The 19,847-nt window shown below is 38.7% G+C and overlaps 2 protein-coding genes across 2 annotated transcripts; both read left to right on the forward strand.

Annotated features, from left to right (window-relative positions):
• The first annotated feature begins 5,742 nt into the window (after positions 1–5,742).
• Positions 5,743–6,699, forward strand: LOC106000321 (olfactory receptor 52D1-like). Its single transcript, XM_013035573.1, has one exon. The coding sequence runs from the start codon at positions 5,743–5,745 to the stop codon at positions 6,697–6,699; it is 957 nt and encodes a 318-aa protein (XP_012891027.1).
• A 10,678-nt stretch (positions 6,700–17,377) lies between these two features.
• On the forward strand, positions 17,378–18,334 carry LOC106000354 (olfactory receptor 52D1). The gene has a single exon (XM_013035609.1). The coding sequence runs from the start codon at positions 17,378–17,380 to the stop codon at positions 18,332–18,334; it is 957 nt and encodes a 318-aa protein (XP_012891063.1).
• The last annotated feature ends 1,513 nt before the right edge of the window (positions 18,335–19,847 follow it).

A 19,847-nucleotide genomic window follows, 5' to 3' on the forward strand; every position in this document is an offset into this window, starting at 1 on the left:
ATTTCTTTGTTGCTTTGTATGTCCCTCCCCCACAGTATAACCCCTGCTTTCACTGTATTTGATGTCGGTATAATTTGTGGAGGGGAAGGGGAAAAAAAGTCATTTAAATAAGGATAAAGGTGGACCTGTTGCAACAATGAGAAGTACAAGTTGTCATGTCGAAAACGAACTTTACAACTTGGAGTGGGGAGGATTGGGTGGGGGGGCCGGAGGATGAGAAGGGATGGGAAGGGTAAACAAAGGAGGAGGCTACAATGCTTGATAAGAAATGTACTCACTATCTTGCCCATGTAATTGTAACCCCTCTGTACAGTATTTTCACAATAAAAAAATTTAAATTAAAATTTAAAAAAAGGAAATCTTAGGGTCACCTTCATAATACTAATCCTAAAAAGGCCTCAACCAAACACTGATTTCTGAGTTTCAATTGGAACTCTTCCATATATTTTTATTTAGCATTGTTTTCTTCAAATGAGGTATTTTCTCTTATTAAAATGACACAATGTCAAAAATGAACTTTACAACTTTGGCGCAGAGGGGAGGGAAACGGAGGAGGCAGAGGAGGGAGGGATGGGAAGGAATGGAAAGGGGAAACAAAGGAGGAGGCAACAATGCTTGATAAGAAATTACTCATTACCTTGCCCATGTAATTGTAACCCCTTTGTACAGTATTTTCACAATTTAAAAAAAAGGAAAAAAATGACACAATACATAGTCTGTACTCAGAAACTAGACCAGAAAAGTTCTTGCTTTATTTATTCTTTGGCACCATAGGCCTGTCTCTAACTTAGCAAAATTAAATACTGAATATGATTCAGCAGACCTTATGAGGAGACTAGTTTGATGATTATGGGGTGGGGGAGAAGGCAGGGGAAGAAAATCTTAGTAAGAAAGGCCCTGCTTCTATTTTGCCTTCTGTGTATTTTTTTTTGTCCTCTGCCTCAGTGCTGAGTGTTAATGGGGAGAGACACAAGAGAAACTAGAGCCTTGTAGATCAGACCTGTAGGATTGAAACAACTAGAATCCAAAATACATTTGAGAAAAGTACAAACTCATACTGCTTGAGGTCCCAAGGAATTAATTTTGTGAACCCAGGGAATAAGCAAATCCTCAGAAGTGAATCTTTGGGTGAGGAAGGAACAGGCCACACTCTCAGGCATGGCTGACCACCAGCCTCCTTCCCTTGAGAGGTCATACAGTTATTTGGTGTGAGTCCTGTGGTTTGAACTCAGAGCCTGGATATTGTGTCTGTGCTCAATGCCAGCGCTCTACCGCTTGAGCCATAGCTATTCTTCCAGATTTTTGGTGCTTAATTGGAGATAAGAGTCTCATGGACTTTCCAGTCCAGGCTAATTTGGAGCCATGATCCTGAGACCTCAAACTCTTGACTGTTTAGGTTTAAAGACATAAGCCACTGACACCCAGCTATAGCGTATCTTCATTGGTGTCATACTTTCTATCATTCCTCTCATCTTTCCCAACTTCATCCATCCCCTCAAGTTGCCTACTTCCATTTCACATATAGATATTGATATTGATATAGATATAGATACTGATATTCATTGTATTTATAAATTGACATGTTGAATGGAAACCTATTGATGCAACTACTTAAAATAATAAAAGAAATTGAAAAGATGAATTGTACTCATAAGTTGACATGTTGAACTAAAAATCTGTGTTAAAGATAATAATAAAAATTCTTTGGTAAAAGTAATAATAAAATAATCATTAAAAGACCTAAAGTTAAAACAATTCAAAGTTAATTATGTCATATTCCATTACTATGGATCCGGGGGATAGAGAAACAGATTGAATCTTTTAAGTAATATATCCTCCCCTTCTTAAAAATGAAGCTCATGGTTCATAATTTATGAAATGTTAGAGAGCTAGATGCTGCTTTTATGACCATGATATGAGGGATCTAGGCATCTGGCCAGAGTACCAATGCTATTTGGCTTCCAGGGCTACTTCATGGGGGTAAAATCCACAGCAGCAACACAGGGGCCCACACACAGGGGCCTTGTATTCCGTCAATGCTCTGCTGACATGTTCGCAAAAGTATTAATAATGTTGCATATGTTATGAAATTCAGGCTAATGGACAATAGAGCACACAGGTGTCTTGACCAATCCTAAGCACCCTTTACATATGTAACATTTTCTATCACTGTTGTATATACAGAAGACATGACCCCTGTTGCATGGGAATTTAGTGGCACCCACAATGTTAAGGAGAGTAGGACATGGAAAGAGCAAAGGAAGAAAAAGAAAAAGAACCATGAACTTGGAGGGGAAGGGAAAAAAACAAATGGTTTAAATAAGGATACAGGTGGACCCATTGCAACAATGAGATGTACAAGTCATTATGTCAACAACGAACTTTACAACTTTGGTAGGGGGGAGGGGGAGGGGAGGGGGAGGAGGAACAGGAGGAGGATTGGGTGGGGGAGAGGGAGGAGGAGGATTGGGTGGGGCTGCTGGGGGAGGATGGGAAGGGATGGGAAGGGGAAACAAAGGAGGAGGCTACAATGTTTGATAAGAAATGTACTCATTACCTTGCCTGTGTAATTGTAACCCCTCTGTACAGTATTTTCACAATAAAAAAATGAACCATGAACTTTGCTAGTTTGTGTATTTCAACTTCCCTTGAAAATTCCTTATGAAATTTTTTCCTTAGTCTTTTCTTTCTCCCGTTTCAACCCTTTCTTCTGCATTTTTCCTTAAAAATATGAGCACTGTGGATGAAATCCCTAGAGAAGACCTTCTGGGCTTTAGGGCTGAATGTCATCATCAATAAATAGCCTCACTCATCTTTGCAACAAAAAAGAAAGCAGGAACTCCAAGCTTGACTTAAAGTATTCACTAAGCCTAGGAAACTGAGAGAAGATAAACATTTTCTTCTTACAGATGACACACGAAGACCTCATCCAGCCTTCAAATCACACACACACACACACACACACACACACACACACGAAAGAAAGATACAGCTTTCATATCCCTAAGCAAACCATTGCATTTGGGGGCACATGATCCATAAGCTGCGGCTGCTCTTCCACCACACCCACACCCACACCCACAAGCTTCACATTCAACCTACAGGTGCCCATCCTGTGAATGCATGCCACTCGCACAAGTATGTTCTCAAAATTAGTTCTTTTTTTTTTTTTTTAGTGCCCATCCTGGGCTTGAACTTAGGGCCTGCGCACTGTCCCTGAGCTTTTGTGCTCAAGGCTAGGGCTCGATCATTGGAATCACAGCTGAACTTCTGACTTTTTTTATTTTGATTTTTTATTTTTCATGATTAATTGGAGAAAGGAGTCTCCTAGACTTTCCTGCCTGGGCTGGTTTTGAACCCTCAGATCTAAGCCTTCTGAGAAGCTAAGATTGTAGGTGTAGGCCACTGGCACCTGGCTCAAATTCGTCTTTAAAAAACAACTGGATTCAGAGAAAGAAACTTAGGGTTCAAATATTTAAGATCTAGGTAGATCTTAGGAAATAAACTGAAAATTCAAGCTTTTATAGTGACTCAGAGACAGGTTGAATGAGACAAAAAAAAAAATGCCCCTATGGTCTGGGAATGTGGCTTAGTGATAGAGTGCTTGCCTGGCATGCATGAAGCCCTGGGTTCGATTCCTCAGTACCATATAAACATAAAAAGCCAGAAGTGGTGGTGTGGCTTAAGTGGTACAGTGCTAGCCTTGAGCAAAAAAGAAGCTCAGGGACAGTGCTCAGACCCTGAGTTCAAGCCTCAGGGCTGGCAAAAAAAAATGCCCCTAATCAGACCATGATAGTATTTCAGCTCTGTGGCTCTCTTTAGATCTTTTCTCTGAAATCCAAACTTGCTCATACGTCTGTCCAGTACCCACCATTATCAGTGCTCACAGATGAGAAGCCACCTTATAACAACCATTTGAAATGTCCTTTGTGGGAGAAGAATAGGCTGGGAAGAAAACAGAATAGCAACTCCTGCCCTCCACTTTCTATCCACTTTCCATCATGCATGTTTCTTTCCTTCTAGGAACTAGAGTCATTAGAGAACATCTTGAGGCAACTAAGAAGACATCTCTACTTTTTGGAAGGTAAAATGTTTGTAGGGTTGGGTACAGATATTGTTCAAAGTGCCTGGCAAAAGGAAGGTAGAAATTCGAGTAATGGCAACAGAAATTGAGTTATGTGAGATGAAAACACTAAGTTTGAATCAGGAGGCCAGAGAGCTAATTTCAGTTCTGACAGTAAGAAGCTCTGTGGTTGGCGTTATTTACAACTCAGAACTTGAACTTCCCTGATGGGTAAGACAGAGGTGAGAATTTTTTTTTTATATTCTATTATTGTATGCTTTGATATTCTGTATTATCCTTATGGGGCAAATAGTTTGTGAAGATGAGGAGGTTATTGCTTCTGATGTTGCAAATTTTAATCCAGTGTACTTTCCCCTTTCCTCAATTTGTGTAAAACAATAGGTTAAAATGTTGCCATTTTCTAGTTAGAAGTGAGGGATAGCACTGTACAAAAGAGCAATGCATTCACTCTTCCAGGGTATCTTTACTGTTGGCAACACCAGCATCCTTTTCTCCCTGTTATCCAACTTTGGCATGCTGAGCAAGGCAGCCCAGGAGCCTCCACACTGATGAGCAGCAGGATGAACAGCTGATTTTGCAGGAGCTAGGGGCACTGTCTCCACAGATGGCATGTCTGACGCCCCTCATGTCCTATTCCACACTATCATCTCCAGATGTGCCTAAATTACTATGAATCTTCAATTGAATATGACTATTCAATTATGCACCCTGTGCTTGCCTAACACTTAAGTATATTCAGATGACTGAATATACCTGAGGTATAAAAAGAAGCTATTTACTATATAATTAGAAAAATATTTTATAAACACAGACAGTAAGTAGAAAAAGTCTAACAGTCCTAAGCTAAAATGATGAATAGTTTTGGAGTGTTTTTAACCAGAAATTGTCTGACTTTATTCTTTCAGTAAATTCTAACTAAAATCTTTAAGTACACAGTCATAGACAAGGTGGACAGTATAATTGCATAAAAATAGTTTTAGCCTCATATGATTTTGCAAAGTAATGGATGTAATAAATTAAAAGCTAAATTAGAAAGAAAAGACATCTGGGAACGTAGAGAAACTTGCCCTGAAATTCAAAAACTAGAGAAGGAGAAGGTAAAGAATTTTCCCTGGATATTGACAGCAGAAGTAACAAGTTCTTTCAACTGTGAATAAAACAATTGATGGTAGATGTGCAAGGTTGTGGGTTAAATGCCCAGTAATGTAAATAAAGCCCATGATGAAGGAGCATGTGAAAAGAGAAAACAGAAGGCAAGCCAAGTGCCAGTGGATCACACCTGTAACCCTAGCTACTCCGGAGGCCAAGAGCTGAGGAGGGGAAAAAAGAAAGGAAGAAAACAGGTTTAAAAAAACCAACAACAGGAAGAACAACATTTAAATGACAAGTAAATATTAGTTTGTGCTTTTTATATAGATCGATAATTATTTGCTTTTGACATAGACTAAAAGCATCATTACCCAATAGTACAGGAGATAGAAAATGGAGAAAATATGGACGTTAGGGGATAGTTTAATCAGCTGCTTGCAATAGTTACTGATATTTAAAATAACTTTTATTCTTCGTTCTACAATATTGTTTGATAGAGAGGTGAATTCCATCACATACTGCATACCATATCACCACCTCTTAGACAGAGATCCAATTTGCCAAGAAGGATGCCAGGCTCTAACGTCAGTGAGGATGGTCTCCCAGCCACAGTCTTCCTGACAGGGATCCCAGGCCTGGAGTTTGCCCACTTCTGGATTGCCTTCCCATTCTGTGCCATGTATCTTGTAGCCCTCATGGGCAATGCTGCCCTCATTCTGGTCATTGGGACTGACAGCGCTCTTCATGCCCCCATGTACCTCTTCCTTTGCCTGCTCTCACTCGCTGACTTGGCTCTCAGCTCTACCACTGTGCCCAAGACACTGGCAATTCTGTGGTTCCATGCTAGTGAGATTTCCTTTGGCGGATGTCTGGCCCAGATGTTCTGTGTGCATGGTATTTTTGCTCTGGAGTCGGCAGTTCTTCTCGCCATGGCCTTCGATCGATATGTGGCTATCTGCAACCCACTGAGATACACAACCATCCTCAACCATACTGTCATCGGCCAAATTGTCTCTGTGGGGCTATTCCGTGGGATAGCTATTGCCTTTCCCTTCATCTTCCTACTGAGGCGCCTGCCCTACTGTGGGCACCGGGTCATGGCTCACACATACTGTGAGCATATGGGCATTGCTCGGCTGGCCTGTGCCAACATCACTGTCAATATTATCTATGGGCTGACTGTGGCTCTGCTGGTTGTGGGTATGGACTCCATCCTCATTGCCGTTTCCTATAGATTTATCCTCCGTGCTGTCTTCCGCCTGCCATCTCAAGATGCCAGGCTCAAAGCTCTAAGTACTTGTGGCTCTCACCTGGGTGTCATCCTTGTCTTCTATTTCCCCGCCTTCTTCTCCTTCCTCACCCACCGCTTTGGCCACAACCGAGTTCCCAAGCACGTGCACATCTTCCTGGCTAACCTCTATGTGCTGGTACCTCCTGTACTCAATCCTGTCATCTATGGGGCTAGGACCAAAGAGATTCGGAGTCGACTTCTGAGGCTGTTTCAATTTGGGAAGATTTCAAGATGAACTCTGAACAGAAGTGTGAGGACCACCTCCCCCCCAACCTCCCGGCCACCACCATCACCAAAAATAAAGACCTTGGAGTAGTGGAGGTGGGAGGGAAGGAATAGTAGGGGGGGAAGGAAGAGACAGCAATGCTTGATAGGAAATGTACTCATTACCTTGCTCATGTAACTATAGTCCCTCTGCACAGTATTTTTACAATAAAAAACGTACAAAAAAAGACATTGGCAAGGTAGCCATTAGCTAAAGTTAAATGGGCCGAGACTTCTGATGTGAGATAGATGGTGGAAAAAAGGCTGGACAGAACAGAAAGAGCGAACACCAACTGAATTTGTTAAGGATCAACTTGATATGCTCCTTGGACAGTTGTCCATTATCCAGAAATGGATAACATTCTATTTTTCTGTCATCTTAGAAGTTATAATTTGACAAAATAGGAAGTGGCCTTAGTCTGGAGAGGAGACTGTATTTTATAGCTGGGATCTTTTACTGCAGCATCTGATGAAAATCAAAGGAACAGAGAACAAACAAAGCATTTGGAGTAGCTTTGATCTGAACTCCAAAGTTCTTGATAGGAGCTACACCCACAAGGTCAAAAGCCAGCATGCCTGAATTGGATTTTGGTTCCATAACATTTGTCTGTTTTGAAGCATGTTGTTCATTTTTTCTGCCTATCATAATTAGGTGTAAGGTGGAGATAAGTGTAATGCCTGTCTTCTGAGAATGGTGGGGATTAACATAATTATGTAACATCTGCAGGTCCTGGAATGGAATATTGCCAATAAGTAAATATAAAGTAACCTCTCAAAACATTGTTTATCTGAGACTTCTACTTCTTTTTTCACAGAATCTCACATGACAGAATTATTGTACCTATACTAGGTAAAATATATAATATTACTATCGTGTGTACATTTTTATTCTGTTACTCACTGGGCAGTGTTTAGGAATGGCTAGTCTTTTATAAAAATCTTGTTACATGCCACACTTTCATCCCAATAAAATCTGAGGTTTTATTTTTCTTTTAGCACTGAACAATACCCCTATTACGCATTCAGGGAAGCCAGATAAGACCTCAGTTGCCTATCTACCTAATGCCTTTGACTTCAGTTACTACTGTCATTTGTTAAAGAACATACTACTTTAGGATCTGTTGAGCTTCTTGGGTGTTATTGCTTTTGTCAAATTTGGAAATTTTCTCTCTCCTCTCCTTCTTGGATCTACATACACCTACGCTCATGTGTTCCATGGCGCTCGACATGTTCATGATTCCCAGACTTGGTTTATGTTGCTTCTATCTTTTTCCTTTTCAGTTCCCTTCAATTACTTTCAAATATGCTGTTTTCTCTTCCACCAGGACCTCTGCCTATGAAGTTTGCATTTTAATTATTGTACTTTTAAAAATATTATCGCTAAATAGTTGTACAAAGGATTTGCCATTGTACATTTTGGGGTTTTTTTGTTTGTTTTGCCAGTCCCGGGGTTTGAATTCAAGGCCTGGACATTGTCCCTGAGCTTTTGTGCTCAAGGCTAGCACTCTGCCACTTAAACTACAGCTCCAGTTCCAGCTTTTGTGGTGATTAACTGAAGATAAGAGTCTCAGGGACTTTCCTGCCTGGGCTGGCTTCAAACCACAGTTCGGAGATCTCAGCCTCCACAGATGTTAGCTACTAGCTAACATTACAGCTGTGAGCCACCAGTACCTGGCTAGTAATTGTACTTTTTAAAGCATGTGATTTTTCTATTTCTTTACCAATATTATCCCTTTGGTGAGTCATCTTGCACTTTCCTTTATTTTTTAGACAGAATTTTCTTTAGCTCTTTGAACATATTTAAAATCGCTCATTAAAAGTTTAGTTTAATAAGCCTAATGTTTGCTCTTCCTCAGAAACAATATCTGTTGGTATTTTTCCTGTGGATGGCCTCTTTGTTCACCTCTGTCGGCATCTTGTGCTGAACACTGTATATCTGAATTTTATTTACATAATTTTATGATCTTTATGTGGTTGTACAGAGAGGTTTCAAGCCGCCATGTCTGTGAGTACAATGCATCTTGATCAATGGGAACTCTTTCATCATCCTCCCTCATCTCTCCCAACACCACTTCTCCCCCCAATTTTCCTAGTTCCATTTTCACATATATACATGACTATTATGACTGAATTTGTCCATCCTTCTCTCCATTTTTCTGTCCTCCTCCCCTCCCAACAACAGGTTTCAGCTTTCTGTTATTCATTTTATTAAACTGTAAGTTAGTTGTTCAAAGGAGTTACACCATTGCAATCCTCCTCTGCATAAAATATACTATAGTGAATATGCATATGTATGCACATAGCCCTGAATGTTTTTATACATGTTGATAATTTATATCTAATTTCCACATATGAGAAAACACTCACCCTTTTCCTCTCAGAGCCTGACTTACTCCACTTGACATAATTTTTGCAGGTCCCTCCATTTTCTTGTGAATGACATATTATTTTTCTTACTGATGAATGATTAATTTCCATTATATATGGAGATATGTATGATATATAGATATAGATATATCACATTGTTTTGATCCATTCATCTGTTGTAGGACAACTGGGATGTTTTCTTAACTTGACTATGGTGAACAGTGTAGCAATGGACAACTATGGAGTACTGTACATTTAAAAAACACACAAACATTGGACATTATTTGTCATATCAAGAGTTCAGCAATAAGCACAATAAAGAAGTGTTTTCATAAAGAGAGTTAGATGTGTTTATTTTATTCTGTGCACTTAAATTTTATGTTTCCTCCACACTGTAATGTATTTTGAAGAAACAATGTACATATCTCAATTTTAAAGTATTTTATCAGACAGAATTGTTGCACATGGTTGCAATCCAAGTACTATAGGGACTGAGGTAGTAGAATCACAAGTGCAAGGCTAGCCAGAGCAATATAGCAAGACATGCCTAAATATTACTATTGCTAAAAGTTCTTAAAGTTGCTGTAGATATACCTGATACCAGTAGACTTGCATGATGCTCTATTTAGTGATTCACTGGTTCTGAATTAATTCCTTAACATTAACTTTTGCTATGCTCAGGCATTGAAGTCTCTCTCTGTTAGTTTCACAATCATTTAATAATTGGAGAGCTATGTCCTTAAATGGCTAGAAGAGGTATTTATTTCTCTATGTGTCTATTGAGGTACAACTTCAACACAGGCATTTGTTCTGCATGTCTGCTTTAGCCTTCATTTCCTGCCTATTCAAACTCAAGGTGAACCATGGAATAGAGTCTTAAGGTCTTACTAAAGAATTTCCAGGGATATATAAAGCTCTGTCCATGCACATGGACTTTTATATAGACACAAATATGCCCAAAATGTCTGAAGCTTATACAAATATTTAGTGTTTGCTTTGTCAGCACATATAAGAAGATTTGAACAGCACAGAGATTAGGAGGGTTGCTGCATAGAAATGGTGTGCAAATGCATGAAGCATTCCTTTTTTTTTTTTTTTGTCTGTCGAGGGGCTTGAACTCTGGATCGGGGCGCTGTCCTTCAGCTCTTCAGCTCAAGGCTAGCGTTCTACCACTTGAGCCACAGCGCCACTTCCGGCTTTTTCTACTTATGTGGTGCTGAGGAATTTAACCTGGGGCCTCATGCATGCAAGTCAAGCACTCTACTTCTGAGCCAGCTTCCCAGCCCTGCATTCCATATTTTTAAGAAATATAAGGAAGTAAGAGATGAGAAAGTAAGAGGATAAAATGGAGAGTAGACATGATCAAAGCATGATAACATCATGTAAGGAAGTGTAACAACAAAATTCATTAATATGTATAACTAATTTGTGCCAATAAAAATTTATTTTTCAGTTTTTGTTTTCTGGTTGATTTCTTGCTTTTCCTTACTGCCATTTACTATCTCAAGCAGCTGCTATGTTCATTATGAATAATTGTGTTTGATAGTTACCCATGGGAAAAAAGCTTTTCACTCTATACATTCTGGCTCAGGTTGTTTTTACACAGAATTACAAATAGTGCTTTTGAATCTTCACTAAACAACTCAAACAAGGACAATTTCTGAAACAGGAGAGTTTGAAAGTGTTCTAGCCCCAGCTTGCTCCCTTGGGATGTCCCCTCACCATACTGGCCACCACCCTAAAAATAAAAATAAAGAAGAAGCTGTTCATTCTAAGCATCTGCAAACTTTTGAAGAGTGAGGGTTTGGGAAATTTACATTATACAAAGTCATTGACTTAACCAAAATGAGCCATTGTGTTTTCCTTCTCACACTTTTTGCTAGCATCAATTTGTTGTACAAAGGGTTTGTTTTTGACATGCTCATATATGCATACAGTGAAACTTGATCAGATTTAACCCTTAATCATTCTCCCTCATTTCCACTTCCCCTTTCCTAAACCAATCTCAGCAAGGTTTACTGTTCTTGTGTGTGTGTGTGTGTGTGTGTGAGAGAGAGAGAGAGAGAGAGTATATTCATTGCCACCATTCACACCCCACGCAGGACCTGTTTTCCAATCCTGTCATTAATTTTTAAGTGTAAGTTAATTGTTCAGGATTTCACTATGGCATTCACTCAGCACATACAATAATTTAATCAGGTGGGCTCCCTTTTTACCCTCATTTTCCCCATCTCTACTACCCCTTTCTTTTTAACAAAACAGTGTATTATTTTACAAGTGTTTCTCTAATTAGTTCTGGATTCTCTAATTACTCCTAAATATTCTACTATTGAGTACAAGTAATGCAGATTGCTCTAAGGGGACAGTAGATGTTTAAGGAGTAATAAAAGAGATTAATTTAGTTCATTAACTTAGCTAATTGATTGTTAGGTACAGCTAAACTGCTGAGGCCATGGATCCATATTCTGTTAATTTTATGGAAATTCATGGCTTTCCCATAGTATTTGCTATGGATGAAATTGTATCCCCCTCTAATTGAAACTGAAATCCTAAACACAAATCGAACCTTAGGGTCTTCAGAAGTAATGGGAGATACTTAGAAGGTAAAGAAATAAAGTTTAAAATTACTGAGGTCATAATGGTATGGTTCTAGTTTATCAGGACTGTTATAAAGACTGTCCTTATAAAGAAAAGACTTAAATCAGTCACCTCCTAAAGAAAGACCGTGTTCAATAAGAACCAAGGACTTCTGTAAGCAAAGAGGCCTCTCCAGAAACCCTGCCCACCCTAGACCTGGATGGGAAGCTTCCAGCCTGTGAAAAACACATTTCTTGTGTTTCAGCCATTTAGCCTATGGTATTTGGTTATGGTCACATTGGCCGACTAATATCAGACCGGATGGAACCAGTGAGGGAGACATAGCAACCGGATGGTACAATTTCTTTTTTTTTTTATTGTGAAAATACTGTACAGAGGGGTTAAAATTACATGGGCAAGATAATGAGTACATTTCTTATCAAGCATTGTTGCCTCCTCCTTTGTTTACCCTACCCGTCCCTTCTCATCTCCCCCACCCACTCACCCCCCCCACCCCCACCTGGCCAAAGTTGTAAAGTCCGTTTTTCAACATAATGTCTTGTACATCTCATTGTTGCAATGGGTCCACCTGTATCCCTATTTAAACTATTTGTTTTTTTTCCCTTCCCCTCCACAAATTATACCAACATCAAATACAATGAAAAGCAGGGGTTATACCGTAGGGGAGGGACATACAAAGCAACAAAGAAATCATCTTATAAATATGTTAGAAACAATTGCAAGAAAGAAAAAAAACATTTGAATCCTTATCTTGGGGTTCATTTCACCTAACATCAACTTATCTGACCTTTTCTGCTTGTCTCAGACATATACTAGTTATTGCAATTTCTTAGATTAGAAATGATCAACTGCAGACTGATTTCTGACATACGAAATCTGAATTTGCTTTGCTAAGATTGTGATTACAAACATAGTAATAAAAATTCTGTGGACTTAAAGTTTTACTTTTTATGCACCTTAATTTTGTCATTCTGCATTGTTCCTTATTAGGCAATTTTTAAAAAGGGGCAATTTCCAATTCTGATTTAAGGGCAGCCTCCTAATGATAAATACAGTAAGCATGAAACCCTATTCAAAAATGAATGAGTTCAAGCCCTAGGACTGGCTTGAGTAAAATAAAACTTTAAAAAATCTCCAAAACCAAAAATCAAAAATTAATGAAAACAAAAGAGTGTTAAGTAGTATTTACCAAATGAGTTTAAGTCCCTGAGTTCAAAGCCTAGGACTGCCAAAAAAATTTATTAATAATAAAAATATTGTATCAAATGGTTTTTGAGATATTTTAATTATACCCAATATTTGTGCAATTTAATCATATAAAATGTTTCCTTACTGATACAGTTTTCTTTTTTTTTATTTATTTAATTTTTTGTGTTGGTCCTGAGGTTTAAAGTCAGAGCCTGGGAGCAGCTGCCCCTGAGCTTTTTTTCTGCTCAAGGTTAGCATGCTACCACTTGAGCCACAGCTCATTCTGCTGTAATTGGAGATAGATTTTATTTAGCTAATCGGATACAAACTTTCTTCAGATCTCAGATCTCAGCTTCCTGAGTAGGAGGATTGCAGATGTGAGCCATTCGTGCCCAGCTTAGTTTTCTCTTTTAGTAAATAAGGAAATATATTGAGAACTTTAACAACACATTCATTTTTTTTCATTTTTTAATGTTTTTATTGTAAAAAAAAATAGTGTGCAAAGGGGTTAAGTTACACGAGTAAGGTAATGAGTACATTTCCTATCGAGCATTGTTGCCTCCTCCTTTATTTTTCCCCTACTATCCCTTTCTTCCCCACCTTTCCAATCCCTCCCACCCCCCACCCCTCTGTAAAGTTGTAAAGTTCATTTTCGACATACTGTCTTGTATGAATCATTGTTACAATGGGTCATTCTGTATCCTTATTTCAGCATTTTGTTTTTCCCTTCTCCTCCCCAAATTAGAAAAATGTATGTATAAGATGCAGGGCACCGACATCAAATACAGTGAAAACAGGGATTATACCATGGAGGAAGATCACATAGGACATTTAAGTACATTAAAAACAATAGCAAGAAAGAAAAAAAACAGTTGTGTCCCTAAATTGGGGCTCATTTCACTTAACATCATCTTATATGGTCATATATACATAGCTTTTGACCTTTTCTGCTTGTCCTCAACTTATACTAGTTATTGCAAATAAGGGACACCATGGTACCTATGTTTCTTTGGGCCTGGCTTACTTCACTTAATGTAATTTTTCCAAGTCTTTCCATTTCCTAACAAATGGGGCAATGTCATTCTTTCTGATGGAGGCATAGAATTCCATTGTGTATATATACCACTTTTTCTTTTTCTTTTTTTTATACCACTTTTTCTTGATCCATTTATCTACTGAGAGGCAGCTGGGTTGGTTCCACATCTTAGCTATGGTAAATAATGCTGCTATAAACATAGTTGTGCTGGTAGCTTTAGTGTAGCCTTGTTTGTGATCATTTGGGTAAATGCCCAAAAGTGGGACTGCTGGGTCATAGAACACGTTCATTTTTAACAAAATGATTTATTTTTGATTTTCATAAATGATTTGTATTTACTTACCCCAAAATACAATGTCAGTTATAATACACACACATAAATATATGTCCAAAAGGATTACTACAAGAATGTTAATGTTCAAGCTCCAAAACTACCCTCCACATTCTGCATTTATAATTGCTTGGGTTGGACTACATTTTACATTTGCCAGCCAAGCTACCTGTTAGAGTCTGTCAAAAGGAGGAATTAGAAGCAGACTGAAAATTCAAAAGAAGGAAAAATTATGTCCTTTAGCCATTTATTCCTTATGTTTTATATCATTCAAACCGTATTTTGTCCCACCTAACAATCTGTTTATTTCAGCAGCAGTTAGCTTTAGTTTGCAGCTTTAATGTATCTATTATTTCCAACCAATATCTTCAAGTCCCTCAGATATACCAACAGAACATGCTGGAGACTTCTGCCCAGAGGTCTGGGTCCAATTAAATCAGTAACCTCCTTGGAACTTCGACAACCAGAATCTTCTTCCCAGGAGTGTCTCTTAATCTCAATTATGGCCTAAATTCTGCACCGTAGAAACAAAGGTTATTCTGAAAGCAGTTATTCATGGATCTAGGTTCTTAGACCTTCCATTTTTAATTGTTGAAATTAGGAATAACTGAATATAAACCCAATCTCATTGCGTCAATGTTATCTTAAGGATACATGAAGACATCCGAAGGAAGAAAATAAAAGTCCTATCACTGTCATTAATAAAATTATTTCCAAATATTTTTTATAATTTATGAAATTTATAGATCTTTTCATTGCTTATTATTTATATATCCTGGTAACATAATATTGCAATATCTGGAGTTTACTGTTACAGGAAACAAAACCAGCAATTCCAATTTATATACATATTATGAGTTATCATAATGACATATTTAAGCAAAAATAAACAAATAAAGATATAAGAAAATGGGCCAACTTCAAAAAATAAAGCAACAATATTAAATTCTGAAAGTTCAAACTAACATGTTGGTGTGTGTCTAGCCTTTGCTCATGTATGCTTAAATGAATAATTGTAAGGTAGGTAGAAATTTCTGAATATAAAATTCCATTAGGTATATTTAAAAATACTTATATGAATGTTTAACTTCTAAATTTCAGTAGTTACAATATGAAGAAAGTCACATCCCTGTTGTTCTGTTTAAATTTTTTTCAATTATAATTTCTAGATATAAAGCTTTTAAAGGATTATATAGCAGTTTTAACATTTCTTCTAGAAATTTTATCCCTGAATGTGTACTTTGTAAGTGAAGTTCTGCATTTATCCCTGAACCTGTGTGTATTTTATAAGTGAAGTCTAATTCTCCATATCCAGGACAATACCATCATTTGCAACACCACTCACACAGAATTCTGATGACCCACAACAGGTGAGAATTTAAGAAGACTCACAGAAGAGAAGGAAGCAAAAGGAAACAGAAAGAAGAAAGAAAGTACCAGTCCAGAATGGAGAATCAGACAACTGCACTAGACATTTAATACACACTTTTTTTGAAAAGTTATGGGAAATGTTTCCTTACTCATTTCTTCCTCATTGATGAACTACAAATTTTCTTTGTCTTTCACAACAGATATACCACAAGTCAAGTCCCTCAGGGAAAGACACTTAGGTTTCCACACGTGAGCTTCACAGACACTCAATAAATAACTGCATTTCCCAAGCCCCTCGACCAAAGGGGAGGAATATAGAGAGAGCTGAGCTAAAGACATTCGGTGAGCTCAGAAAACTGAGAAAGAAGCAGATGACTCTAATAGTTTGCACACTGCGTCCTTCCGCTCACTCAACATGTTTTGATTCTCTCTGCAAGGATACACAGCACTCATTGGCTTCCCTAAACTAAGCTCTGCATTTAGGAACGGAGCTGCTACCATTGCATTAGCACAGTCCTCTCCCATACAGCTCTGTGCCATACAACAGCGCTTTCCTTGGAGCAGCTCTGCATCTACATTATGCAGCTTAACTTGGGGGTGGCTCCTAACTCAGCAAACACCACAGAAGATGCATGTCTTTCATACAGGTAAGTTTTTAAAATCATGTTCTCTATCATCTGAGTTCAACTAACTCAGCGTTCAGTTATGTATTGAAGTTGAGGGCCAACGGCGAGACCTCAAAAACTCAGTCATTATAGTAACTAAGAGGAGAGATGCTGAGAGAAGTTTGGGAGGGTGCCACCATTGGGAAATAGTGGTATTCAATACACTTTTCCCACTGTTCCCAAAAATGAAGAAGAAGAACTTGAAACCTACTCTTACAGCAATTATTCTGCTCTTTCTAGCTCTGGAGATGCTGACAGCATAGCTGGTATCTTATGACACTGGTGTTATCTGAAAAATCTTGAAGCAAACAAGACGGGGCTCTCTATCTCTGTTTATCTCTCTCGAGTTCAGATAATGAATAATATTGTATGTAGCTTTAGAAATAGATACTAAATAAAATGGATGGTTTGGAAGAGATAAAATTTCAAATCTTGGCCCTATTGATAGACAGTGGGGTGAGATGAAATACTAAACTCTGAATCTGAGCCTATGAGATCCAGTTTTAGGTTTTCCAATAACATGCTTGGAGAGTTATAACTGCATCAAGACACTGAATCCAGCCAAAGGGATTTTTCTAAAGAAATGGAAAAATAAAATAAACCAAAGTTTAAAGATCTCTATGGAAAAGGACAGAAAGAATACCTGCCCTAAAATAGAAAGAGTAAACAAATAATAAATCAGGGAGAAATAAACAAAAGAGATTCCAAAACACATGGGAAAAGTCGTTTAGTGGAAGAAGGTGGGAGAAGGTAGTCTGAAGGCCAGTTGGTGGTGTGTGGGGTACAGATGACAAAAAGAATCAGATGAGGAAATACTTAGCTTGATCAGATGAGCAAATATTCAGCTGGATGTGTTCGGTGAGGAACTCTAAACATTATTGTTGACTAGCAAAAAAAATATTGTATCTTGATTATATACTGATATACAATAAAACTCTTTTCAGGTGCTTGAACAAGTGACAAATATTTGTCTCCATCTACAAAGATTATTTCCTAGAAAGTCAGTCATTCTATGTACATCAATTAGATGACTAATGTTACAGGGTAAGCACGCCATCACCTGCTAGACAGAGACCTTCATCTGTGAAGACAGATGTCAGGCTCTAACTTCAGTGAGCATGGTCTCCCAGCCACAGTCTTCCTGACAGGGATCCCAGGCCTGGAGTTTGCCCACTTCTGGATTGCCTTCCCATTCTGTGCCATGTATCTAGTAGCCCTCATGGGCAATGCTGCCCTCATTCTGGTCATTGGGACTGACAGCGCTCTTCATGCTCCTATGTACCTCTTCCTTTGCCTGCTCTCACTCACTGACTTGGCTCTCAGCTCTACCACTGTGCCCAAAATGTTAGCCATTCTGTGGTTCCATGCTAGCGAGATTTCCTTTGGCGGATGTCTGGCCCAGATGTTCTGTGTGCACGCGATCTATGCTCTAGAGTCCTCGGTTCTTCTCGCCATGGCCTTCGATCGATATGTGGCTATCTGCAACCCACTGAGATACACAACCATCCTCAACCATACTGTCATCGGCCAAATTGTCTCTGTGGGGCTATTCCGTAGTATAGCTATTGTCTCCCCCTTCATCTTTTTACTGAGGCGCCTGCCCTACTGTGGGCACCGGGTCATGGCTCACACATACTGTGAGCATATGGGCATTGCCCGGCTGGCCTGTGCCAACATCACTGTCAATATTATCTATGGGCTGACTGTGGCTCTGCTGGCCATGGGAATGGACTCCATCCTCATTGCCATTTCCTATGGCTTTATCCTCCGTGCTGTCTTCCGCCTGCCGTCCCATGATGCCCAGCACAAGGCCTTAAGTACTTGTGGCTCTCACCTGGGTGTCATTCTTGTTTTCTACATCCCCGCCTTCTTCTCCTTCCTCACCCACCGCTTTGGCCACAACCGAGTCCCGAAGCACGTGCACATCTTCCTGGCTAACCTCTATGTGCTGGTACCTCCTGTACTCAACCCTGTCATCTATGGGGCTAGGACCAAAGAGATTCGGAGTCGACTTCTGAGACTACTTCACTTTGGGAAGGCTTCAGTGTAAACTCAAGTTGGAGATAAGAAAAATAAAGGGTACAATGGGAGCCAGCTAGATTCATTTACCTGCACAGGAACCTATTATCTGAAAGGGCAGGGTTAACAAGTCTAAAGCTCTTGGAGGAAGAGCATTGGCCAGAGTGAATGGAGAAAGGAATGATCTTGTATAACATTATTTTTCTGAGGCATGATTTACTAAGGGGCCAATCAGGTGCTGATCAAGAGAAGACTGAATGTCATTATAGAAATGCTTTGCTGAGGGTCCAATGGGAAGGAAAAAAAGTGTTGGGAGTGAATTTGAATCTGAATTGCACAAATTCAGGTAGAGTTAAGAACCCAAAACATGGAGTCAGAGTGTCTAGACTTGAGTCTTACTTTGTTCACTACTACTTTTTTAACCTTGAGCATATTGCTAATGTTTTTATACCTCATTTTGACCAAACTGTTCAATGGGGATCATCATAATGTCTATCTCTTTTTTAAATTGTATTTTTGGTATCTTTAAGTAGCTGTATAAAGAGGTACTTAACTCTTCATGTTGTGGTACGGAACACGTAAGTTAGTAAGTACAGAAAACCTAAGACAGAGCCTTACATATCAATTATTTAATAAACAAAATGAGAATGCAAGGTGACCTCTCTAAGCATTATTATGCAAGTTATCTAACTTCCTTAAAACTTTTAGAATATTATCTTGTATCACAAGGTTATTGTGCTAACTAACTTACTTAATAAAACTGTGTAATGAGTGTTTAGTAAAAATGTATTTCCTCCCATTCTTCTACTGATGCATTTAGAGTTCCTTTCCTTTTAAACAAAAAGTTATTTTTTAATGGTGGACAAATAGAGTCATAATGCTCAATGTACATGTGCAAAAAAGGATGTGGAGAGCTTGATGTGACTGGTGGAGAAGGACAGGTGGGAAGAGAAAGGAAAGTTATGGAAGGGATAAGTCTGAGCAAAAGTCATTTTATTTCTTTTCATTTTGTAAAGAGCCCATAATTCAGAGACACTGAGAGTCTAAAATGAAAGAAGTCTACAAAAGAAGAGGGAAGGAAAATAGCAAAATACTGAATGAAATAAGGATACAGGTTGACCCATTCTAACAATGAGATGTATGAGACAGCATGTTGAAAACAAACTTTGCAGGGGGAGGGAGGAGTTGGGGAGGTGAGGAGAGAAGAGATGATAGGAGAAAAACAAAGGAGGGGGTAACAATGCTTGATGGGAAATGTACTCATTACCTTCCTCATGTAACTGTAGCCCCTCTGCACAGTATCCTTACAATAAATGTATATATATATTTAAAATCTCCCCTCTGGGTATTTATAAAAGAAGAGAAAATAAAGACTATAAAGTAAAAAAAAGAAGAAGAAGAAAAGATACTACTAGTCTAAGGTTATTCCCTTGAATAGACAACATTTGGCATAAATACCCTGCCTTTTAAAGTGGAAATGACAGAAGATCTGGATCCAAACGTCCTTGGGCTTCAGTATCATCTTTCTTATCTACTAGCTTCAT

Source organism: Dipodomys ordii, unplaced genomic scaffold (genome assembly GCF_000151885.1).
Source record: "Dipodomys ordii isolate 6190 unplaced genomic scaffold, Dord_2.0 Scaffold216, whole genome shotgun sequence".
Lineage (NCBI taxonomy): Eukaryota > Metazoa > Chordata > Mammalia > Rodentia > Heteromyidae > Dipodomys > Dipodomys ordii.

Excerpts from the sequence above, each read along its gene's own strand:
- LOC106000321 (XM_013035573.1), top strand. The coding sequence starts at position 5,743 with ATGCCAGGCTCTAACGTCAGTGAGGATGGTCTCCCAGCCACAGTCTTC.
- LOC106000354 (XM_013035609.1), top strand. The coding sequence starts at position 17,378 with ATGTCAGGCTCTAACTTCAGTGAGCATGGTCTCCCAGCCACAGTCTTC.